General features: G+C 47.3%; 1 protein-coding gene across 15 annotated transcripts in view; it reads right to left on the minus strand.

Moving 5' to 3' along the window:
- The window catches only part of PAX2 (paired box 2), an 81,271-nt gene that overhangs the window by 21,119 nt on the left and 33,611 nt on the right, over window positions 1-26,541 (minus strand). For 10 of the 15 annotated variants that reach the window (XM_015866838.2, XM_015866832.2, XM_015866842.2 and 7 more), the window contains 2 exons: window positions 7,242-7,417; window positions 5,366-5,492 (listed from right to left, as the gene is read on the minus strand). In XM_015866838.2, the coding sequence (XP_015722324.1) occupies window positions 5,366-5,492; window positions 7,242-7,417 (303 nt within the window). Of the gene's footprint in view, window positions 1-3,282; window positions 3,376-5,365; window positions 5,493-7,241; window positions 7,418-26,541 lie in introns of all 15 variants that reach the window. The other 5 variants (XM_015866829.2, XM_015866833.2, XM_015866835.2 and 2 more) reach the window with 1 other exon arrangement.

The raw sequence follows: 26,541 nt of genomic DNA on the forward strand, positions 1-26,541 counted from the left end.
ATTTGTGTCAAGCTATATTTGAATGGAAATTAGAATTCAATTAAAAGCAGTATTTGCAATTTATTCATGCTAATTATATAAAATGACCACAAGCTCTCTGACTTCCTAAATATATTGGAACCAAAAAAGGCAAGCCTTTCTAAGCAGGTTTTGCATTAAAAATGACTTGTTAAATGAAGGAAAAGATATATATATGTGGAGGAAATTGAACTGATTTTAGAACCTGATTTTAGAACTAATAGATCTCATCCTTTCACACCAAGTTTAACTCACTCACTGACAGAGGAAAACAAATGTTCCTGCTTTTTCAAATCCTAGTTTGTTTCTTAGTTTTGAATGACCCGGTTATTGAACAGAACAACATTCTCTTCAGTTCACTCACTAAACCGAGATGAAGGAAAGATTATCTTTTCACCTTGCAGGAGGGTAAGGTCCTCAAAAGACTGTTTATCATTTCAGAAAACTTTGGACCTGTGTGTCTGGGCAGCCATTTCTCCGTGCTTAGCATCCCAACTTTCTTAAAACTTTCATAGAAATCAGGTGCTGTTTAATTACTATTTTTTTCATGGCTTTTGGATGTACCAAGTAGCCTTAGATTCAGTAACTAGAATTATATTTGCATACATTCCTGTTGAAAATAGTAACTGAATTTTAAATATGGACGCAATGCAAAAAACAATCTGATCCCATGCCAGAGATGAAGGTCTGGCAGAAAGCGAGACCTATGGAATCTGTGTTTGTTTGGTGCCTTTGTCTGACATATCGTGAGTGGTGGTTGCCAGTATTTCTCATCCTGGATATTTGTTTGGGAAAAGACATGTGTTTCCCAGTGTAAAGGAAACATTTTATACAGAAACTTGAGGATGGTTTGGTGAGTGATGAAGATTTTAAATTATACCCATTCCTGTTCCTAGAGACTAACCATGGCACGGAAGAGCTCATAAACTTCCTAGCAGGAAGAGCAGTACACACATATTCCTGTTGCAGTCAGTGTTACAAGTTGATGATGTGCTTTTTCTTTTTGGCTTTCTTTTCCTGGGCATCACTTCTGCCTCGCTCCTCCTCTTAGATCCCACTGTTGCAGTGGGATGGTAAACGAAGTCTATTTAGTTAAAACTGCCAGGATTTAATTAAGTCCATTGTATTTGATTTCCCACAGTGCTGCCTTTCTGCTGGATATCCTCTGGGCTAGCTAGTGGAGTGGGAAAGGACTCTGTTCACAGCTATTAACCTAAGTCTCCAGAACTAAGTCTGGTTTGAAGATACCTCACTTCAGGCGCGCATATTCCAAAAGACACAATTTCCAGTGGTATTTAAAGAGGGATTTTAACCCTTTATCTGGAAGGATTTTAGGCTCTGTAAGCAGTTTCTGCTTTTAAAGTACTCCTGTTTCTAGTGACTAAAAACTGAGATTCTCCTCTGCTCACCTCTGGGGTGTTAACTGCTGAGTACATCCCAAAAATCAAAGGCCTGTGTAAACTGCTGGACAAAAGAAAGCTACTGAAGTTTTCTCTGTTTGCGTAGCCCTGTGCATATTTATACTGCCTGATCTGTTCACTTTCAACAGAAATAACTGAAGTAGAAATCTCTGATAAACAGGTGTCTTGTCTTAGTGTTCAACTGCAGGTACATGCCCTTATTTGTATGTTTAATTTTGGGTCTTTGCTTCTAAGAAACCTGACTGGTATCCAAAGATACTGCCCAAGAAACTGTCAGAGATTCTGGCAGTTTGGCTGTCGTGGACATGCAATATGAGGCAAGGTGGAACTGGCTCATTGACCTGTCTGTGCAGGAAGAGATGAGGCGATGTTCTCAGGCAGCTTTTAAGTGCTTTCTCTCTGGTACTTCATGTCAAAGTTGCAAATGCCTGCATAGTCAGTTCTGTATAAATGGCAGTGGAAATGTGTTTCATATCCTAGTGAGTTTGTGTGACCAGGACTTGATGACGAGGACATTGGGGAGGGCTTTCCTGCATGGTGGGGAGGTGGCTGCCAGCATTTCTAGCTCTCAATACTATGAAGCGCACAGACTGCTAAAGGGATTTTAGCATCATCTGTACTTAATATTTCAGTTACCACTTTTGATGTTTGGAGAGGCATGTTCTTTGACATGTGTGAACTGAGAGAATGTACTGAGGCAAACTAGTCATGAGCCAGAGAAAGGAGGACTTTCTCTAGAGCCTTCTAAAAGGGCAAGAAGCCAGTGTCAGACAGATCAGTTTTGGAAAGAGCTAGTAATACCTTCTCTGCCTGGGAAGGCTGAAGTGGAGAAATATTCTTACATCCTGAAATAACTGCACACAGCCTTTGTATGTTGTATGGGTGGATATCAGATATCAGCTGGGACAAGAGCAGAGAGGTATTCAGAGCTGACACTACAGTAGCAAACCAGGCAGCCAGCAATTTAGTACTCACTATGATGCCAATATCCCTTCTTGAGAGATGGAGCTGTGAATTCCCAACCTCTTCCTTGGCTCCTGCCCAGAGGTAGATCAGGAGGCAGCCCTGAGTTCCTCACCTCTCTGGTCTTTCCTTTAAGCACTGCCCATCCCCACAGCAACATATCATGAATCTTTAATAGATTATGCAAATCAGGGATACTGGATCAATGAAGATCAATAATTGCAACCATTTAATTGCCAACAAAAACATTTTAAGAATGAACATTATCTGAAGTCCTTTCTTGGGTAATGGCACCATTAATCCAAACATTGGATCGTGGCCTAAGTGTAGAGGAAAAATCCTCTGCCCTTCTTTCCCCACTGCTTTTCAGGGTGTTGAGAGTCTTTTTTTCCCTTTTCATTTCCACTTTCTGAGTTTCCCCATCATTACCACCACTGAACATCTCCCAGCGCTAATAGTCCTGCTTTTGTTACTCTGCGCTGATTGAAATGTTGCATACAGATTGAGATGTTAGCACTAAGTTGCCACCTGGGAATGTCAAGCTGGGTTTGAAATGAACTTTTCTCACTCTTGGATCCAGATGGATCAGATGGGGATATTCTTAAGCCGAGCTGGGAGTTTTGCAGGAAGCAGGGTGGGGATGGTGCAGAATGTGGGGGACAAAGAGGAGACTTTCTGCCTCAGCCCACAGCCTCTTCTATGGGGCCAAATCTGTCTCATGTTAGAGAGTCATGTACAAAGCTTGTGCAGTGTCCCCAGCCTTCAGAAATTCTGCTTCCATGTCAGTAGCCTGAAGTGCTCCATCTCTTAGAAAGGAGGACTGAAAAGGATTACTTTAATGTCCCTATTGAATATTAAATTGTGATTATAAGTACCTCACCTTTCAATCCAGCTAAGGGAATCTGCATTCCATGAAGGAAGGGCAGTGCTGCTCTCCTGCTGGCTTTGCCCCCCTTGCAGAGGGAAGTGTTTCCTGTAAGAGTTGTAGATCTGCTAAATGGTAGGCAGACACCAGCTGAGTGTTCTCTTGCACATGCGAATACAAAGAAAGATGGAACAATTTTGCCATAGCTAAGCCATTCTCTGGTTAGCTAAGAAACTGTTTGGCTACAAGGATCCTGGGTCAGGCCTGATAGCAGAAAAGGCCTTAAGAAGTCAGTGATGTCAAGCTTTCTAGGCAGTTCCTTAATATGCAGTTCACCTCCACATGGTGCTCCGTGCTGTATTGCAGACCTCACACTAGATCCTCAGTATCTTTGCCATGTGAGGCAGAGTCTTGAGTACTGTGTTCAGTTTTGGACCCCTTACTACATGAAAGACAGAGGCCCTGGAGCATGTTCGGAGTAGGGCGACAAAGCTGTGTGGGGACTGGAGCACAGGTCTTATGAGGAATGTCTGAGGGATTGCTCAGTCTGGAGAAGAGGAGGCTCAGGAGAGACCTTATTGCCCTCTACAACTCCCTGAAAGGAGGTTGTGGTGAGGTGGGGGTTGGCCTCTTCTCCCAGGTAATAGTGACAGGACAAGAGGGGATGGCCTCAAGTTGTACCAGGGGAAGTTCAGGTTGGATATTAGGAAAAACTTCTCTGAAAGAGCGATCAGACACTGGAATGGGCTGCCCAGGGAGGTGGTAGAGTCACCATCCCTGGAGGTGTTCAAGGAATGGGTAGATGTGGTACTAAGGAACATGGTTTAGTGGGCAGCATTGGTGGTAGGTGGACAGTTGGACTAGATGATCTTAGAGGTCTTTTCCAACTGTAATGATTTTGTGATTCTATCTAGGGTAGCTGCTACTGATCCTGCCTGGTCTCAGAGTTCCTGGTAGCCAAATATTGCATGCAACATCATCCCTTTGCTCAGCATTTGCTGAACAATTGACATACCTCAGCCACAAGGCTATTAGCTGCAGCTTCTACAAGAAAAAAACTGGGCTAGAAACTCCACTGCTGTTTGTTCTGGGCCACCAGAGGCCTGCTTTTGGGCCAAGAGGCAACAGCTCCCTCCCTTGCTGACAAGGTTTATATCTCTGCCATAACTTACTTGTGAACTATAATGTGAGATTTCTGGAGGGGCCACAGTGATTGTAAGGCAAGAGGGAGATATCAAAGAGGGGCAAATCCCCTGGGCCTCACTGGCTGCTTAAGCAACTTAGGAGAAGGGCAGCATATCAGAGAGAGCAGCAGCAACTGAAGCTTTAGAAGAAGGGGCTTTGGTAGCAGGGCATCTCCTTATGGCTCGGACATGCATGAGCTAGGCCATCTAACAGGGAGTGCCGTGTCACCAGGCTGGCCGATGCCACCAGCAGAGGAAGCGTCTGTGGAGCAGCAGCTGCCCAAATTGCCTCCTACTTCTGCCATCCCAGTTCCTCTGCTGCCTTGCTCTTGATATCATTTCTTCCCTCCCAGCCACAACTGGATTTCATGTGCCCACAAGTAAGGGAAGGAGGGAGGCTGTGAACAACCTTCTTTTGCCAGCTGCTGGTAGAGACTCCTGGCCTTACAGAAGTCACAGTCATAGTTCAGCAGACCTCAGTACTTAGTTTGCAATGCCCCTTCCAAATGCTGGGGCTGAAGAAAACTTAGATTAGTATTTCTCCCCAAGAAAACCAAATGCATAGGTGAACTATGAACCTCTCATTCACAGACACAAAGGAAAAAGTCACAGTGCACATGTAAACATAGCTGTGCTTCTCCAGCAGCCATCCCTAAGCCACAGAATATACAAGTGCCTGCTTCACTCTTGGGGATGCCTGTCCATGAGTCACACCTGGGCACATCCAGGTGTACCCCATACTGCCAGTGCTGAATTGCAAGCTTCCCTTGGCCCCTAACTTCCTCCACAGTCTTTCTGTCTCTGTCCAGATTTGCCAGAGAGGGGTATCTTGTATTAGCAGAAAAAGCAGAAGCTAATGGTGATGAGGGAAATAAATTAAAAGCTTGGTTCTGCTGTTTGGTCAGGCAGCTTACCGGTCACCACAGGGTACGTCTGGGGTCCTGACACATTTGTCCCCAGGTCTGGGTTAGCAGAGGTGGATAGACTTGATTTGACTTCATCGAGACCAGGGGTCAGAGCTGGGAGGGAGTACTCATTACCCTGGGGAAGAGAGGAGAAAGACAGCTTGCTATTGATGCGCCGAGAGAAAGGGAGCAGTGTACAGATGGGAGGGAGGAAGAGGAAAGATGCAAACCCCTGCACAGATGGAAGAGGAGGAGGAGGAGGAAATGGAGAAGATGAAGTGACAAGAGGGTTGCAGGCGGGGGACCTCTGATGAGCTATTCCACCCTCCTGCATGTTGCTGTGGAGGCGGTGATGGGTCAGGCTGGGCATGGGATCTGCCTCCATCTCTGACATGGCCAAGCCTTCGTTCAGTGCTGTGGGCAGAGGGGGCACCCACCTATACAAGCTCAGGGGCGACAAAAGGGAGATGTTTGCCCCGGTGACAAGGACACTTGGGGCAGAAGATGGCCGTGGCATGACTGGGATGTGGGGCTGCAGGAAGCAGCCGGTGCCGGCCCCTTGCAGCCAGCCCTGTCCCCTGTGCTGCTGCCCCTGTCCTAGCTCTTTAAAAACAAACAAAGAAGCCTCATCCTCTGCCTCTGTCACTCTGTGCACTGGGGTATGAAATTGGGGAGGGGGGAGCCACATGGCTAACAGAAGGGTGGGAGGGGGAGAGCCATTGAATCTGAAAGGGTGTCCTGTCCGAAAGGCTCTGGTAATTGCCTTTTTATTGTGGCAGCCTCCGGACCAGACGCGGGAGCTGGAGAAACCGGGAAGGCTACAGAACAGCAGGAAAAGTTGCTCTGATTAATATTACGTTAAATTAAAACTGATTTTCTGCTCTTTCTGCTGTGTTTTTTTTCCAGGAGCTTCCCCAGCCCCCTCCCCACGTCTCCCCCTCCTGCAGTGGGCTCCCTGCATGCTGCCCCCTCCCCGCCCCATCCCTGCCTGCCTAGGACTGCCTCGTCATTTCCAATTCCTTCTCGTATTGATCTTCCTGTAGAAATCAGTTTTGTAATTAGCTGCAAATTAGGCCTTCTACTGGGGGTGAGCCTGCCCCCTGATTTATCACCAGAGTAATTCGCTGTGATCGGAGAGAAATTAAAATGAACTCAATTAGGCTTCGGATTTGCTTTATGGGCCCTGCTCAGAGTTTCATGGGGAAAAATGACTGTGCTGGTGCTTAATAGTCTAATGAAAGTAAATAAAGGTTATTCATTGTAATAAACCCAGGGACTCTGGGATGAAGGGAGTCCACAGCCAACCTCTCCTTCTCTTCCTTTGTTGGTTTATGGCTTGGGGCGGTTTAAAAAGACTTTTGATTTTCATTTTATTAAGACAAACAGCTTTTGGGATAAAAGGCTGGGGAAGCGGGGGAGGCAGGGAGAGGGGGGCAATGCCGCAGAAGTACAGAAAACTGGGCTGGAGATGGGAGTCAAGTCTCAGCCTTGGGCCGAGAGAGAAAATGCTCCAAGCTTGATAAAGCTTGCAACTCACTGCTGGCTGTGTGATGCAAGAGTGTGGGAGCTCCTGTGCCGTGCCGTGGTTTGTGGCTGTGCAATCATAGAGTGTGTGTGTGTGTGTCTGGTAGGTGACTGGTAGGGAGAGCACTGTGCATATGGATGTTAAGTTCAGGCTGGGAGACAGTTTGTGTCCACATATACATCCGTACAATGATACGTTTGAAACTGGAAAGTGCAATAAAATGTAAATATGATGTATGTGCAGTGACAGGGCAGTGTGAGAGAAAGGGGTGAGGAAAGAGAGAGGGGTTTCAGTGAGGGAATCTCCCTGCCATCACCCTATGGGTGCCTACGGCTCCACATTGCCAGGCCAGGCCCTCACCTGCTCAGATTTGATGTGCTCTGATGTTTGAAAGACGTCAGGGTAAGAAGGACGCTCAAAAACTCGATCTAAAGCTTCCAGCTGCTGCTGGGTGAAAGTGTCGCCACGAAGGTGCTTCCGCAAACTGTCCACGCTGCTCTGGGAGTCTCCGTTGGGAACGGAGCCCTCGGATACATCTGCAGGGCACAGACAGAGAAAACAGGGAGTTAGCAGCGCCCTGGCACGGGGCGGCAGCAGATGCGGGCAAGAGCCGAGCAGCAGGAGAGGGGCCCTGCACTGCACGCGGAGCGTGTTGCTCCAGGGGGCTGGCTGCGGGCTGGGAAGCCCCTTCTGTCTGCTCTGGCTGCTGGCCTGCTCCGTGGGATGCTCCTGCCCGGTGTGAGCGAGGCTGTGGAGAATGGTGCTCAGCTCAGAGATGAGTTGCGGTTCCACTGATTTTCAGTGTTAAAAATTGCCAAATCTCCATTGCTGAGCATAAAATGGGAGCAAAGCACAGCGATTAGCATCGCTAGGAGGCTACCAGAGAGGCAGTTCACAGAAAATCTCGAGTGCTGAGGATGGGCCAGCACTGCAGGGGGCTGAGAAAACCTAAAATGGAGAAAGTCCTCTACTGCAGTCTGGAAGGGAGCAGTCATGTTGTAACTTCCCAGTTCCAGTATAAGCTGTATCTCTGTTACAGCCTCCTTCTTGTCTGATTATGGCCTGTCACATCCCATATGGGGTTTTCAACCCCTTGGATAATGTGAATAATTCTGTACCCGACTCCACATTTCAGCAGAGAAGCTATGGAGCGCTCTGTCCCATCCAACATATATTACTTTCTGTTATGATCTCTGTCCCATTCTTCTACACATTAGGTCATAATCTATCACAACCCATATCTCAGTTACAAAACTCCCTCCTAAAACACGTGAATCTTTGTCTATGAGAGCTCCCCTTTCTATCCAAAATAAATTACTGTATTGCTTATTGTATTTTGTACTGGGAATTGCCCTTCCTTATAACCCTTTTTTCCTCCTAGGAAAAAAAGCCCCTTTTTGGTAGAAGCGTTGTCTCTGCAACAGAATAACCTAATCTCCCTGCAGTGCCTCTGTCACCTTCCGGGTGTCTCAGTTTCTGCTGTGCCATCCCATATCTGTTTGAGCCCCTTCATCCCCTCTGAGATGACTCCATTATAAATGTCCTGCCCCAGAGTGAATCACATCCAAAGTGAAGCTTTCCCTGTGATAAACCATCATATCACCCACCTGTTTTTTTCCCCTGTTATCCCCCAATTCAAATGAAGTGCATTTATCTCTGTTATAACCCCTTTTTATCTGAAGTGAGTGAGTCTCTTGCTATTAGCATCTGTCACATCCAAGGTGAGTCTTCCTTTGTCATAATCCTTCATCTCATCTGAGGCAAGTCTGCTCATTATAATCTTCTCCAACTGTGCTGAGTATCTTTGTGCTATCACCCCTCGGTCTAACTTTGTTGTGACCGGTTATAATCCTCTGTCTCACCCATGCTGATATATCTCCACATCCTCCATGCAGAATATCTGCCTGCTGTTTCATCAGACATAAGCCTGACTGTCTGATAATGCTGTCTAAACAAATATCAGGCTCTCCCACTTACATTACAATTACCTTTTTGCTTTTTCACCATTGTGCCTCATACTTTAGCCTCTTTCAGCATCTTCTACTCTGTGAATCTCTGAAACCTTCTGCTTTGCAAGGAAGTGATTGAGGGATCTGTGTAGACCTTTTCCATCCTCCATGTGACTGCAAATGTGCTCATGGCCAGGCAATGTTCCCACGAGCCTGGAGTGGCATTCGCTGTGCAATGGCCAGAACCATGCCACTCTGCTGCTCCACTTTTAGCTCACGGATAGTGCTAAGATGGGTATTTTCCTGGCATGGGTAATGCCCATCTGGTTGCCCAGAGTAATAACTGAGCCTGCTGCCTTCTGGCAATGAGATATATCCGTTTATAGGTGATTATATGATATGATATAATCAATAGTACATTATATACAGTAACGTAGTACAGTACCACTCTCAAGACCATAGAAAATATTACATATTGATTTGTCCCAGCCAGCAGCCTTCCCTCGAGCATCCCCTTCTCTCTTTCTTTTCCATTCCTAACCAGAGCAAAGCTTACTGGCTCTGATCCCTGACATTTTCTCCTCTCTTCAGTCTTATTTGCACAAGGGAAATTTCTGAAATCTGGAGTTAACGACATATTTTTGTCTAAGAGAAAAACAAAGCAAGGGCTTGGCTGGCTGGATTACACTGTTAGCGCAGCCTGCACGGGCGTTCACACGACCTCGCGCTCTGTCTCTCTCGCAAGGACAGCTGACGGGAAGATGAGGGTACCTACAGAGGCACACTCCTAACTCCAGTAGGCACTGCTCTCTAGTTCTGCCTGCGGAAAGCTGGCACAGAACTGCCATGTCCAGTCTCAGAAAAGAATGGATGTTTCTCTGTCAAAGCTTGTCTTAACCTGTCCACAGCTGGTGAAGCTGTTTGCTTTGAGGATTTTTCCACTTGTCAGTTAGTGTGCATGATTGTGCACACCATTAATACACATTGGTGTTTTTGCAGTGGGCTGTATTCTAAGATGATCTAGGTTCTGCATCACTGTACATGCTTGAGCAGCCATTTGTGTGAGGTGGCTGGTTTAGGTCGTTTTTGGTTTCCAAGGATGGCAGCCCTACAATATGCGTGGCGTTTGGTGTGATTGAGCTTGCGCTGCCTGTCAGTAAACCAGATTTTACCCTGAGCGGGTTACCCTGCATGTTTGGTCAGGTTTGTGCATACATGCAATTGCATTTACAAGCCCTGTCTGCCTGCTGAGCCCTGTGTGCACATGTCCCTTTCTGTGCTTGGACCATGCCTTTGTGTGGAGCAGCTGAAACTACAGCTTTCCCAAGTCGCTGTAGGAGTCTCTTTTCCTTCATTTATTCAGAGGCCCTTCAGATCTTGACAAATCTGTCACTCTAAATTTGCGAGAGATTATGGTGCTCTCTCCCTAGCACGGAGAGAGGTGATATATGATATCTGCTGCCCCTATTGATTGCCTGATCTGGTGGCAGAGGGCTGGCGAAATGAACTTGAAATGAACATCATGCCTCAACTCATTGTGCGTATAATACACTACTTAATCCCACATTTTTCAGCTGCTATGGAATTCAATTGATCAATCATGTCCCTCTGATAGTACTGTTTTAGGGGTTATTGCTGCTCTGCTCACTGACCTTTTTATTTATTTATTTATTTGTTTGTGTGTGTGTGTGTGTGTGTGTGTGTGAGCACATCTGTGCATTTGGCTCATTGAGGACCTGCTGATAAGAAGGGGCCTGTACAATCAGTGGGGAATGATGGAAAAGGAAGAAGGGGGGAGAAGGGGGTTAGATAAGGAAGCAGAATGATCAACGCAAGAGAATAGATAAGGGGAGTAAAAAAGTTGTAAGGAGAATGGCAATGGTTAAGTTGAAAGAGAAGCTCTGAAGATGGGGAGCACCATGTCGTAGCTTAGGCAGGTCAGCCTCAAAATCCACAGAAGGGAAGGAAGAGACGTTTGATAGAGGACTGTGGGCTTCCTAGAGGTGAACCTTGTCTAAACAGCTTGCAGTAATATTGGGCTTAATGGTGATAGGGCACACAAATCCCAAATGTTGCGGAGCAGTAATATGAGTTGTGCATATAGGATTCTAGTTATGAAGCCACAGGACAGATTTATAGGCCTTGTGTTGTTAATGCCGAGACTTTCACAGTCACGGATCATTATATTTTCTTCAAAACCAAAGGACTGTAAATCCCCTGTATTTGTTCTATGGTGTCAAAATCTGTAGAGGTTGTGCTTTCATTTTTTTCATCTAAAACTGCAAGGGGCAGAAACCTATCTTTGTTTTTAGATCAGAGCTTCTATTCTTACCTAAGCGCTTGGCCCTGTGAGCTGGATTTTCAGGAGAAGCCTCAGATACCACAATGCACCAATTATGGGAGCTGGCAATTGTAGGGGTGTGAGCAAAGGTGGCAGTAATGAACAGAGAGGGCTTTGGGGAAGAGGTGAGGTCTGCCAAAGAAGCTTCTGGGAGGAGTGCTGTAGTGATACATGTTTTCTGCTGCTGGATGAGCCTGAAAGTAGGGAACTGCACTAGCTTTGTCACTGGGGAGTGGCATCACTTTTCCCAGTCCCCTTTTACTGGCATAGGAACCTCTGTGATACTGTGACACAGGCATCTCTCTGTTAAATCGGGAGGCTTGTAACAAACAGCTTGAGAGGCGAACCATGGCCTCGGTCACTGTGCTCCTCACAGTAGCACACAGCTGCTGTCAGCATGATCAGGACTGGCCTTGCATGCCTGACAGGAAACATCTCTCCTCCCAAGGGGCTATGGAGGGAAGGTGCAGAGCCAGTGCTCGGCACAAACCTTTGACATGGCACAGAAATGCTCCACAGGTGTCACAGAAGTATCCTGACAGGTAACAAGGAAATCCTCTGCCAGAGGACACAGGAGCAACCTGTAACTACATCTGACACAGGGACTGAGCCCATTAGAAAGCTCCAAACAAAGAGATGCTCCCAGGCCTGGAAGCCCCAAAGCCACCATCACATACGAATAGCGCTCCTCTAGCCTTGGGGGATGCAGAAAGCACCCTTGCTCAGGGTTGGACAGGATCATCCCTGCCAGAAATGTAGAAGAGCTCCTAGTAGTGCTGGCATGGGAACACCTCTGTAGAGCAGAAGCACTCCAGAAGGTTATGGCAACCTGAACAGCTGGCATGCAGGCAGGGAAACTGAGTTCAGTTCTTGGGGCAGGGCAGTTGCTGCCCTGGCAACATGTCTGTGGGTGCCCTGTGAAGCTCTGGCCAGGGCCGGAGTCCTGCAGCACTCCCAATAAAGCCCCAGCCACAACAAAAGTGATATGGTAGATATGATTGCTGCCAGCCAGGGGACACAGCAGAACCCATCTCACCATCAAAGCCTCTGAGGGAAATGCATCTGTCTGACACAGCAATGCCGAGAGCCAGCTGTCAGAACAGCACTCCCTGCCACAGTCAGACCCTGCCCTCTCCTGTAGAGTACAACATCTCTGCTCCCTCTATGGCACGTGGCCTGGTAGCCCCGATCCACTCTCTGGTAGCTACCACGTTGCTACAAGAGCTGCTCCTTCCCATGCCTTTGTGCTTTGTGTTGAGGCTGCTCCATCCCTTTATCCAATCTCCCTTCTCTTTTTTCCCCCTCTGATGTGCCCCGTGTCCCAGCGCAGCCTGGCCTGTCAGGCATCTCTCCCATCCATCCCCCGGGGGCCCTTCACAGCGCTGCCAGTTGTTGCAGTTTCAAACTCAATTGTTCTCCTCGGTACTGAGGCAAATGGAGTCATTAATTACCTTCTATCGGCTGGGCCGAGTTCAGAACGCGATCAATAGCCGGTGCTTGTCATTCACGGCAGCCAGCCCCATGCAGCCCCTCATGCTGCCTTGGCCTGGTGGCAGCTGCCAGGGAGCAGGGCACCCTGTCTGAGCAGGGCTGAAGGGGGACAGCAGGGACAGGAGCCTCATCTGAGGGAGCACATCACACATTTGCACATGGCCGATGTGTCCTGCTTTGGGCAAACTGGGACAGTCTGGCTGTTGTGCTTTTTCTAGTGGGGTGCAAGAAGGCACCTTTTCTAGACAGGTCATTTCCATGTTTCAGGACTTAGTGCTGCAAGAATTGTGCTTGATTGCCATAAATGATCTATTGAGGAGAAGGATAGCTCAAAATCAGGTGGAAGAGATCCCAAGTGAGTGCTGGACAGAGACAGCAGAGCATGGAAGGGGCTGGCTAGATCCAGCAGCTTGAGGGGGAAGGAATATTATCAGAGATCCACACTGTGGCAGTGAAAGACATGGGAAGAGTTCAAGTTATGGACAATACCCTGCAGAAACGGGATGCTGGAAGATGTGCTGGAGAACTGTCACCTCAGGGAAGTGGATCAGATTTCACGAGCTCTGCATTTGTTTAGGCTGATGTGTCCATTTGGCTCAAGGGAATCCACAAGCCCAAATCTTAGTATGCAAATGCATGATATTGCATTTGTTATGTACACAGGCTTAGGGGGGAGAGGCTCAGAAACAAAGGGATTTTATGTTTTTAAATTAGAGTGTAGGTCAGGTGAGGAATTGTGAGCAAGCAAGGCTGCTGGCACAGGGCAGATTGCATGCTTGTGAGGGAGTGAGGTGTGTGCCAGGGCTGGGCAGCATGGGGCTGCATGGGATGGAGGCATTGGGAGGAACAGAGGTGGGCAGTGCAGCATTAATGCAGGGCTCACATGAGCAAAACAGCAATGCTCAATGAGAATGTAAATGAAATGAATTGTGTGTGCAAATGTGTAATGAAGTGTGTACTCAGATCTGTCTAGGATTATCAAGGGAGCATGCAAATGTGCATTTAAGGAAGTGAGTGTGTGTGTGCATATGAAAATCATATGTATTTACTACAGCATCTGAATGCGTGATTGCAAATGTGGCCCTGGGAAACTAAGTCTGTGCAGACTTAGCTTTACATAATAGCATAATCAGCACATCCAGCTTTACTGAGTGCCTCAGTAAAGGCCTTTCCAGGTGTTAGTCTGCAAACAGCTGCTTTGGACTCATGTACAGCATGCATGACAGCATGTATGGGTGTGCAGATGAGGTGGGCTAGCCCAGGGAGCCAAAGCTGGTGCTTTCTGTGCAAGCCGTCACCACAGCTTTGTGACCTTAGGGTATTCTGGAGGTGAAGGCACATATTCTGCTCTTAGGCTGCTGTAAATCTACAACAATTCCCTTACCTCAGAGGAGTCACTGGGGATTTATACCATTGTAATGAAGGACAGAGTGTGGGTCCAATATCTCTCGCTAGCACTACTAGGCTTAACTGCTAGCCAGATAGAAATGCAGCTGCCTGCAGGAGCCAGTACATCTGCTTTGTTTATGTTGGCGGAGGAGCAAGCAACACTATCACACAGCCAGCCAGATCCCCAAGTTAGTGTAAATCTTTAAGTCTCCTGCACTCAGTGGTTATACTGATTTACACATCCTGAAAGTTATCAGAAGGGTTACTCTGATTTATACTGCTGTGGTGCCCAGCACGCTGCTGTTAGTGCAGAGGCACAGGGAGAGCTGTGACAGGGAGGCAGGCACTGGGAGCCCTGCGATTCCCTCTGCCAGGGCTGAGATGTGCTTAGCACTGCTAGTGTACGTTGGCTGCCTTTGCTACCTCCTCTCATCTTCCTAAGCCATTTGTTGGGGAGCTCCCTCTCATCAGGATCCCCCCCTTAGTGAGCACATAAAACCAGGTGCCTTTTGTTAGCTCCAAAGGACAGAAGCGACGCAAAAAATTACATCGCATGCAGCCCTAACTATGCTTGTTTAGAGAAACTGCTTGCATTTATGAAGTCTTTGGTGCGGAAAGCAGGGTTGCAAATGACTGCATCAGAGCGACAGTAAAGGCCATTAATTTCCTGTTATGTTTTCCTGTGTTGGGGGCTTTATTAATTTAATTTTACACTGTCGAACAACAGCGAGCGCTGACACTGCCACACTGGAAGGTTTTTTTTCACAAGCAGTGCTTTGCCTGACATGCAAATCAACACTGCCATCAGAACCGCTAGAGACAAGGGAGGGAACATGGGCTGAGCTGTTCCTGCCAACCCCACTGCCCATGGCCTGGAGGCCCATGAGAGCCTAGTGGGGCCCACTGGCACCTAAGAGAGAGAGGCCACCAGTGCTAGAACTCAGCAGACCTGGATAAGTCCATTAGTGTCTCTAAAGCACAGTCTAGAAAATACAAATTCCTTCTTAGTCTGCTTGGTTCCATTGGGCTGATCCCCACCAACATGCTTTTGAATCCCTCCCTCATCTTGTTTTGTCTCTCTTGCTCCAGACTCTCCTTTCCTTTCATTCTACATTCTTATTTTCCCTTCACACACGCTTTTACTTTAACCTCTCAAGTCAAAGAAGGCCATGCCTACCCCTGAGCCAGATGCCAATGAATCATGTTAGTGGAAGCTCTTCTGACTCAGCACTAAACCAGTGCTCAAGCGGAGTGTTTTTAGAGCTGCCATTTTTGATGTGCCATAAAACAAAGGCTCCAATCACTCAGAGTCATTAAAATTCCCATGGCATTTTTTGTAAGAGTACAGACATTAACCTGGCTGTCCTGAACAAAATCCAGCCTGAGTGATTACCCACAGCATATCTTAATTCTCCTGTGGTTTCATTTGGACATGGCACAGCAAAATTTCAGTGTTGATGCTCTGTATTGTTCAACATCTGCCACAGTCCATCCGAGTCAGCCACATTTCAGTAGTAAATGAGATCTTCAGAATGAGAAGGTTAATAAACAATGTATTATATAGGATGGGTAATTACAAAATGCCACACAATGAAAGAGCTACAGGCCTGCAATATGCTGCAATCAGCATGGATTGGCATCCTGCACATTCTTTTTCTGAATGTGCTCATTCCTGTAATACCTATAAATCATTATTATTTTGAATTATATATGAAAAATCCTTTGGTGATGTGATCTATGTAATGTTTATATTGGAGATGTGTTCCAAACTGTAAGAGGGGACCCAGTCATTGGTAGCAATCAGTTTCTCAGGCTGAGGCTGTACAGAGGAGAGCCATAGGTGTCTTTAAGGCAGTGGTTGGTTTGTTTTCTAGTTCACTGGGATTAAGTAAAGTTCACCCAAAACCTAGAATAGATCTGATCTGCATGCAAGGTCAACTCCTGTGCTCAACATCTACCTTATCATGCATTAGATGCCAAAAGCCAAAGTGAAAAAAACAACAGCTCCTTTGGGAAACCAGACATGGAAATGTGCCTGTCCTTTCTAACAGCCTTTTCTAATGCATCTAAGAGAGGGCTGGAAGGACCTCAAGAATTTATGGACATTTCATACACAGTAACCACCTCATTAAGGTTTGATCAGATGCCTCCTGAGCCTGTCCTAGTGCAGGCCCCTAACTTAAAAGCAGAGTAACACTGCTGAGCTCTCAACAAAGGCAGAACCAGTGAAAGAAAGAAGTGCATCTGGAAATGCAGATGTGATATGCAAGACCTAGCTCCCGGTCAGGCACTGTGCTGCTGTGTGGGAAGAGGACTTTGTACCTTGAACCTGATGGGATCTAACTTGCAAGATGTCTCAGTGGATGAAGCAAAAGCAAAGGAGAAATGTGCCCCAAGGAATTATTTTTAGGCCCCTTGACAAAACTGACATTTTAAAAGGCATTAAATTGGCATTAAATGCATTTAACACCTATTGATGAGTGGGAGGACCACCCTCAAGAATTATGGAAGGTGGCCATGTCTAACTGGCTGGGTAAGTCTAACTGTTCCTACCAGATCATCTATTGCTATTGGAGCTGTGCTCCCTGTGCAAGGTCTTAGGGCTTACCCTAGCCTCTGCGGGCCAACACAAAATGCTGTTTGTGGCAGGCATGCCTGGCAGCCACAGAGGTAGCTGGAGGAAATCCAGTATTCCCTGAAAGGCTCTTAACATGTTCACAAACTGCATTTTTCTTGTGGCAAAATAAATCACATAGTTTTTCTGCCTCTCTGCCCTGCTCTTGTCACCTCCTTGCCCTCCTCTGCCCAGCCAGAATTCTCATGAGCTAATCAGTAGGTGAGATCTTGTTGCTTCCCCCTGGGATCCAGGGAAACAAGTCTGGAGGATCTGATGCTATCACTGAGGGAAGCAAAGAGCTCCAGCTTCCCTTTCAAACAGCAGCAGCCTCGTTCTGGGAGGAGGAGGGGTCCTCTCTGGCCCTGGCTGAGAACAAGGTGCTTAGTGTTTTCCTTTACTGAGAGAAGACACTCCTCTTTGGGAATGATTTCCATCTATAAACAGCAAGTGATGCTTAATATTGCACTGATGCAGACTTGGGAGCGCAAAGATAGCCAAATTAGGAGCTAATTGGCGCACAGAAGATTTCCTGTTGTGCCCTTTGGCTGCTGTGATGCGAATGGGGAGAGAGGGAGAGAACGGAAGAGAGCACGAGCCGTCCTCCGCCAACGCCTCTGCAAAGGTTGGGATTCCTGAGGCCGCTGTTGTCTCGTGCTGTCAAGGTCAGCAGGTTCGGGTTCACTGAACGGTCAGGATGGTTTGAATTACTGGCACTGCCTGCCGATGCCTCTGCTGATTGCGATCTGTCTTCCAGCGCCTGCTGCGGGATGCTGCTCCCCGGCCATGTGCTGCGCACCGTGTGGGGCACAGAGAATGGCAGCGAGGCAGATGCTCTTGTTAAGAGGCTAAGGTTTTAGGAAGATTTAAGGAGCCACAGCAGTGCCAAGGAGAGGCACATGCTCCACAAGGCACATGGGGACTGGGCTTCCAGAAGCAGTTGTTCTGTTCCATTTATTCTTCACTCCTCCCGCAAGTTTCTGCCTTTCATAAAAGTTAGAAGAGTGGCTTGAATAGCGACTGTCAGGCCCTTATGGGGTGAAAAGCCTGTTGGAGAAGATTTCTATTCGGTTTAAATAGGTAGACTGCTTTGTTAGCAAAGACTGCTGTCCAAGTCTCCATGTAAGCTGTGCTGCTAGGACACATCCCACTGTGTCACCAGGCAGAGCAGGGCAGGCAGCTGTTGTGTCCCTGCAGGAACACCCAGAGACTCACAGCGCCATAGCCCGGAGCCAGACAGGGAGCAGTAGAAGAAGCCTCAGTGCAGCAGGTGGGGAGAACCAGGTGAGGACCTGCCCCACAGATGCAGACAACACAGACATGGGCCAGGCAGCGTCAGCTTACATCTGAGAGCTGAAATAAGCACATAAGAAAGAGCACTGGACTAAATTGGAATAGGACTGGAGGTGATATGGGACTAGTTCCCAGCAGCTGTCTCTGACAAGAATGTCTCCACAATCAGCACAGAGTGGATTTCATTGCAGAGAAATCTGGCCTTCTCTGTTCAGAACCCCAAATGCTGGTTTTGGCTTTGCACAATGACGTTTACCACATGTCTCTGTGAGCCAGTCAGCCCCTGTGTGCAGCTACATCTGCATCTCCGTACATGCAGCGTCTGTGCTCACACTCCACAGCTGCACCATACAATGTCCTGCACAAGTACACCTGGAGGGAAGTCAGGGCAGTGCTGAGAGTGGAGCTGCCTGTGCCTGGTGCCAATAGAGAGGCCTCTTGTGCAAAGTCTCAGAAGAGATTAGGGCTAACCCATCCTCACTGCTCTGAGGATGGGAAGCTCCCACCTCCTCTGAGCTCAGTTCCAGGCAGGCTCTATGCAGCCTGTCCCTGTCCTTAGACATATGCCGCGCTGCCTTCAGCTCCATCCCCACTCCTCTCCCAGTTCGCTCTCCTGGTACAGAGCAACGGGCTTTGGCAATAAGAGTCAGGGACAGTACCCAGTATCGTGCTGGTTTACATTAATGAGATACACATGGTGTAATCCAGCAATGGAGTCAGCTCTACAAAGAGAGGTAATAGCAGGCTGCCATGAACAGAGCAGCTCAGGTAATTGGTTTATCTATCTAGAAGCAGTAGTAGCAATCTCTGCACAGAGTAGCAGTAAAGTCTCTTCCTTAAGGCTATTTCCTTTGTCTTTTCAATTGCTTGCACATCCATGTGAGATAGAGAGAGAGAGAGAAGGAGAGAGAGAGAGAGCTAGAGAGAGAGGGAGAAATGTTAATTTGTGAATTAATGGCTTTTCTCAGCGGAATTGTAAATTCAAATGTCACCTCACAGGGTGACACTATGCTGGGCTGCTGAAGAAGCAATGATAAGATCCCCCTCATCCCCGTGCCGACATATACCCATGCCCCTCCCCTCCCTGAAAGATAGCTGCGGAGTGGAACATGCTACTTTTAATTTGCAATAACACCACAGCAGAGGGATGTGAGGGTGACTGTTTCCGACCCTCCCTTCCACAACAACCCGGGCCATATCTTTCCCGTTCTTCCGCTACCTCCTTCCACCCCCTCTTCAACCCCTCCCATTCTAAACTGAGTCCAAGACAACACATTATCTCAGCTCCCCCCACCCCAAACTAATCAAAGGATGAGCTAAGGGAGGGCTCTTTAGAACGGATGCCCCTGCAACCCTCTCCTCTCCTGCAATAATCAGGTGAATTAATGACCCTGAAGTTAAAGTGAGTGCTGATACTCAGGCGTTGTGCAGCGTAGGGGAGAAAGCCTTCATTGTTTTCGAGCAGGAGGCGGGCAGCAGCAAGGGAGATTCATGGATGGAGATTGAATATGCAATTTTCTTTCACCTTGCCAAGAGCTGCCCCTGGGCTGTGCCTGGCCTAAATTTTTTTTTCCTCTTGCCATCTCTGCCTTATTCGGTCCTCCCACCTCCCTTCCATTCTTTCCAGAAAATTACCTTCAAAATTGATTTCCACTTTTACAAACAAATATAATGGGAACATGAGGGGGGAAAAAAATCTTGAGCTGTGATGAATTAGGGCTGTCAGGTGCTTCCAAGTCTCCTTTGTTTTTGTTTTACTGCCCGTTAGGTTCTTTGTTTTTCCAGCAGCTGGGAATAGTGCCCCTGCCCACACACTCCATGGCTACCATCACGGGATATGTCCGTCACCTGATGTCATCACTGAGTTATTCCTGCTCTCCATCACTATGATGCAAACAGCCGCTGCTCTATCCTTTGGTACCAGGATGCAGCCAATCTCATGGAGATGGAGCACGTCCCACACTGCTGGCTACCTGCCTTCTGCAGACACCCTGCATGTCCTTGGGGTTACCTCAGATCTTTTCTACTCTGCTCCTCCTGTTCTCTTTTGCCTTTTTAACTGATTCTTGAAAGGGGTTTCCCAGCTCTCACTGTTCTGACAGATCGGCCTAGGCCATCAGCACGGCACTTTGATCCCCACTGCACCTTAGTGCTACATCACCTTGGTTCTGTAGCAGTATTGCCCTTGAGTCTCATTGCCATGTCACTTGACTCAGTAATAGCACCATCACCAGCTCCCACTGGCATGGCATGCTGATCCCCTGCTATACTAGCCTTGTATTCCCTTGCCACATCACCAACAATCACCTAGAAGCACCATTTGCTTCCACATTTCTACCTATTCTATCCCTTTTGGGGTTTATTCTGTCACCCACTGTGCCCTGAGATCTATACAGATCCAGGCAGTGACTTCCTGTAGTCGTTATGTCAATGAGCCAGTGCAGCATCTGCCCCCCGAATGCAGGCAGACCTAGGGGACAGATTGCAAGAGAGACAGGCACTGGCACAGCCAAGGAGCAGCCTCTGCACAGGTGGGCACATGGGGTGCTCAGAGACACCGGGAGGAGCTGTTGCTGCCTGATTTCTACTGACATCAGCTGCAACAGCCCCTCCCAGCAGTGAGTCAAAAACGCAGGGGAAGATCCAGCCGCAAACTAAACACACATAAATAAGCAGTCAGATAAGCGTGCATTCAGGGCACTCACACAAATAAACTTCAAGGAAAGCTCTATGCATAAGTAAGACTCAGAAAACACAGCCAGTAACGTTTGAAAATGCAAGAATGCAGACTGAGACACAAGGAAGCACTAATGCAGTACGTGTCAATTAAATGTAATTTCTCAATAAACAAACAACTTACAACAACGTACATACACTAACTAGATGGAAGCCTGGAACTCCTTAATTACTTAAATTCACATATGCAAAATTAAATCATGTAAACAAATACAAACTATTTACAGAAATAGACAACCTTCTCACAGGCAACAACAGCCAATATATGCATATAAAACATGCACACAAATATTTAACCCCATTGCGAATGTACCCTCTGTACAGACTATGTAGTAGTAATGTACATAGTCTGTACAGAGGGGCACAGCACTAACAGGCTGCTTATTTGTGTCTGGCAGCCACAAAGATACAGTCATACTCCAACTATATATCAACAGATACACAGAGAATATACATACATAGATACATACAACATTCACATATATGCTTAACATGTGAATACAAATACCTGGCATTCCTAGAAATACATAGCACTAATGCTGAGCCATACATGCCCAGACATCCAGATGATCCACACTATGCAAACCCTACTAGGCAATATTATATACAGCTTAACATACACATTTTCCAGGTCTCTGGGTGCATGCAAAAAGTTAAAGGTCTACCCTGCCGCTCATCTAGGTACAATAAACACTAATAAGTGGAGAGCAGTCACCCTAACACAGAGATATAGAAAACAAACAGGCGTGCATTCCGAGGTACACAAATACACAAGCAGAGACGCACACAAACACAGCTGAAGCCAAACCAGCTTGTCTTCAGATAGTGCCAAACCATGCCAAACTAAGCAGCGGTGTCAGCTTCAGAAGCAGAGCAACCTGTCCAAACGGCTGCCTGTGATGCAAGCTGTTAACTCCCCCCTTCTTGAGCCACGCACCCTCAGAACTGCCAGGCTGTGAGCACACAGACAGACATCTGTCCCTCTCTGTTACAGGCAGACTCCAGCTTTGTGATGCAGCAACCCACCTTTCTGACTATGCCGTGCTGCTTATGCATTGTCATCTCCTTTATCCAGTCTCCCCAGCTCGCTTTCTCCACACATCCTCTCCCTTTGCTGTCCATCCTGCAGCTCATCAGGGAGGTACCTGCCTTGTGTTCTCCTAGAGGCTCACCAGCAAAGATCCTTAAGAGGAAGAGGTGAGGGGCTGCTGAGAATAAACTGCCCCTTGATTTACATCTTCATCTGGAATGAGAGGAGTGCTGCCTACTGTGGGGTGTGTAGGAGCAGGAGCAGTGCCTGGAAGTCCCCTGTAACCACTGCTGTCTGCTGCGATACACCATCAGTGCAATCGGATAGCCATTGGGAACTTGGCCACATGGTGTGATACTGCAGTGTCCTGGGCAGAGCAGGGGGAAGGTGCTATTGGACTGACACAGCCCAGAGATTTCTCACTCTGTGTGTACAGCCATGAACTGCTGGGTGCACTCCCTGCAGCTGTGTTTGGTGATCAGAATGGGGAGCTGGTGACAGAGGTAGCATGACTGCATGTGTCTCTGGTGTCACTAAGACTACTGTGGACTTGCAATAAGGCAATAATATGGAATAGTGCAAACACATCAGTTGTGGCAACAAGAAATCACAGCACGAAACAATGCAGCCATGCCACAGCAATGCTGTTGTGTCACCTGCAAGGGTCCAAGCACATTCTGTTGTCTTCAACAATGCAGTGGTGGTGGGAGAACAGAAATCCACCTATTGCCCTGAGATGAATGTACATCAGATGTCAGGATACAATCAGGTGCAGTGCCTTGCAAACATGCAAAGGCAGCACAGGACAACAAATGCATTTCCCTCCAGGATAATTAAGGTCCCTCATACCACTGCACTGCTGGTAGAAGACCATTGCACTGCGGATGACAATGTAAGCATGCTGTCTGTCCTGAAACAACCCCAGTATGTTACGGAGCAACACGATCATATTCCATGAAAACATAAAGTGCTCAAGACAGCACCGTGCTGACGTACCCCTGTTGACTTCAGTCAAGATCAGATGACAGTCTGTCACCACTCAACGAATGATATCAACTGCAGCAGCAACTGCCTGATGGCAATGACAGTACAGCACAGCCGGCCATGAGGCACCGAGTCACCTCAAGGAAACAGCACTGCTTGCACAGTGATACAGGTGTCCTGCCTCACCACTGCCTCCTTGCAGAGCGTGATGGCCTGGAGTGCAGCAGGGCAGCATACAAGCCGCAATGCACTTATCATTAGTGTCAGAAACCCACAACATGATAACCACAGTCACACTGCCTGCAAAGATGTATCGATGGCACTGACAATGACATGAAGTCACCTGAAATGTCACAGCCTCATCTTCCAAGTGATACAATCATTGCTGCCATGAGCAGCACAAATGGGATAATACTTGCAGTGGCACACTCAGCTGCTGTGTAGCTGCTCAAAGCCTGAGACCTCTGCAAACACCTGTACATCACTTCGCACTACCTTTCACTGAAATTATGGAGTTCAACATTTTCTTCAAGACAGTGTGTTCTGGTGCAGCATCTAAAAGACCATTTTCTGGTCTGGGACTGTAGCAGCTCTACTTGCTCTGCACTCCACTAATGGAGGCATTTCTGCCTTCCCAGTAGGAATACAGGCATCATGGACAAGCTGGAAATCCCTTAAACTAATTGCTATCAAACCTTGCTCTGTAGTCAGAGTCTTGTTGGGAGTGAGAGAAGAGAAAGCCACCTGTAACAACATAATGCTCCTCAGCAGAGGATGCTGTGATAGTAAGAGTCAGAAAATTATGCATGCAGTACCAAAGCAACACATAGCACCGCAGTGATGCTGCCTATTCTCAGCTACATGGCCAGCAGTGTGAATCCTCCTACAGCTGCATGCAATACCTCATTCTGAGCAGCTCAGTGCCACAGCCTGCAGCATGCAGCCCCATTTGGAACTGTTCGGTTAATCACCTGCAACGATACACCTGTAACTGACTTGCCAAAATAGCGATGACCCTTCACTGTTCCCCTGCGCTGACACAGCCCTGCCTCACTTATTTCAGTGTAAATCACTGTGATCGTCCAAGTGACAGGTGAAGAGAGGGAAGGAGGAACTTCTGCCTTCCGAGGTTAGCTCCCCCATCCCCACCAGGGATTCCTTTACTGCAAACAGCCGGAGTATTACTGCCATTTACAGGAGCAATCACTCCATCCCCTCCTCTCCCACAAACCTACTGCTGATATTAGCACTGATCATACTAACAAGCCTGTGGGTTTTATTACTACTGATACTAATAATACTGGACACATTACGTCTGCTCCCGCCAATAACAGGCTGTAGATATGATCCCTGCTAATGCCAATAATACTGGGGGATATTATCTCTGCCATTGTCAGCACTGCAGATATTATTGCCAGTAATGCTGTCAAATACTACAGATATTGTCAGAGGCCAAGATTAATAATGCTGGGATTGTTACAACACTAGTCTCTCTAGAACACAAATCCCAAATGAGAATTTGGGTCTACAGAGAAGTCCATTTGTGGCCTGCTATGGAGAGAAAGAGCTGTCTTTAATAAGAGTAGTTTTGTAAAGGTCCCCAGAGTCTGACACGGCTGAAGATACAGGGAGCCATCTGAAACATTTTCATATTGTCTATTCATTTATCCATCTATCTGTCCTCTCTCTCCCTTTTCTTCCTATATACTGGTTAAGACTACAGAATCAGAGCACTGCTATTTTTGAAGTAGTTCCTCTGGCTCACCCAGTTCTCACCCTTTTAGCTATCAATAGGGTATTACGGAACTACAGAGCAACAATCTAGATCAATAGAGTCCACCCTCAGCAAGTTTGCTGACGATACAAAGCTGTTAGAAATGGCTGACACACCAGAAGGTTGTGCTGCCATTCACATGCTCAGATCTAACTCGCTCTCAGTGCCACATTCTTCCCAGGCCAGCCAGCACATTTGGTACGTTGGTCCCCTGCTTCCCCATGAGGAACACACCTGGCTGTCATCGGCCATCGCTGAGCCCACCTCTGGCTCCTTCTGTCCAACTTGGGAGTTCTGCTACATCATCTTGACACATAATTATCTCTCCTCTTCTTAATCATCTGTGCTGCTGTCTAATGCAGCGCCAGCTGCAGAAAACAGGACCTGGGGGGAGGGAGTGTGCTCAGACAGGGGCTTCTCTATCTCTCCCACCCTGCTCTCCATACCCAGCCAGCACAGGGATTGATACGTTTTAAGGAGCCAGGATTCAGGAGCACTTTGGTCCTTCACCTGTCTCTGCAGAACTGCATTCCTCACAAAGCATCATCTTTGCAGCAAAGCTGGCCCAATGGAGCAGAAAGAAGAAAAGTGCTGCTGTCTCTGCCTTCTTTAGGGAAGAGCCATTCCCAGAATGCTGGGAAAATAGATGTGCTTTTCTATGTGGGATTAAACCCCGCAGTTAAGAAATTGCAACAAGACTCAAAAGCTCAGAAGCTTTGGGAAGTACTGAGAGGGTCTATATATCCAGCATGAGCATGAAAGGAATACCTGCATTGGACTTCTTGCCTTGCTTTCTTAATCCTCATCTCAGCTAGGAGTGCCCAGAGCCCTCAGCACCAGAGGGCCGGTTGCCCAGGGGGAGTGCAGGTTACAGGCTGTGCAAAACCTTACCTTGGACCTTCTAACTTCAGGGCACAGCTCTGCTGTGGTAGTGTCTGTCAATGTTCTTTAAAGCCACTGTGAGCTCAGGGAGTCAGCTCCTGGGCAGGGGTGTTCAACAACTGCCAGGGGTCCCTTGTGAGGTTGCTATGAGGCAGGATTGTGACATCTCCCTGAGGCAGATACCCAGGATGGCAGAATGAAGGCTCTTCTCTAAGGAGTTTGCAGCTGTGTCATGTTACTGAGATCCCACACCTCCAGGATTGTCTGGTACCTTTTTTGATTTCTAAGGAGATATGTGGGCTCTTGGCCAATAGCAGGGAGTTGCACAATGATTCTTACCCTTCAAATATCAAATCCAAGATGTATTAAAGACAGACACAGAGAGCTGCTCTTACTGTCAGGGAATCTTTGTGAAATGTCACAGTCTTAGATGTCTGCTTGATTGTTTCTGCATTTAACTTTACTGCTCCAAAAATCTCAAATTCCAGGGCTGGTGATGATTGCGAGGTTGAATCTAAGTGGGGTGACTGCTGCAGGTATTTAGAAAGAGTAGATGCTAAAGCCAGATTGAACTGCTTCATTTCAAAATGAGATACAGAGGCACCTCATTGACAGCTTGCAGTCACCAAGCTGGAGTGAATGAGAACAGGGGTTCACAGAAACCTCAACTACTGCCAAAAGATATACACAACTATTAGAGAAACATGTCGCTTGGTTTGAAATGTCACTATTTCCTCTGTAAGCAATGATAAGAAATGCCAGAGAGGCTTACAGTGTTTTCAGTCTCTTACTCCTGGCATCTTTTTTTGACTTTGAGGCATTGACTCAGCCCTTCCATTACTACACTTTTCTCTTAGCTAGGCCCTACTGCCATCTAGCTGGGAAATGGATCTTCCTCTGGGTCTTGATCCAATTTCCAATGGCATCAGTAAAGTCTTCCCATTTGCTTTGATATGAGATGAACTGGGTCTTTGCTTCCAGCCGCTAGTTTTACTCTGTATTAATAAGAAATGGGTCAGCCTTTTTCTTGGGATTATTGTTTATTCAGATGTAGAATTTAGAAATGTGAACCTCACTGGCATCAGTGCTGGGAAAATGACTGGAGAAACCTCAAAAGGCAGCATCTGTCTCGGAAGAACCTTCTCACCATGCATCACAAGGAGCCCTGGTATTGCCA

This window comes from Coturnix japonica, chromosome 6 (genome assembly GCF_001577835.2).
Source record: "Coturnix japonica isolate 7356 chromosome 6, Coturnix japonica 2.1, whole genome shotgun sequence".
Lineage (NCBI taxonomy): Eukaryota > Metazoa > Chordata > Aves > Galliformes > Phasianidae > Coturnix > Coturnix japonica.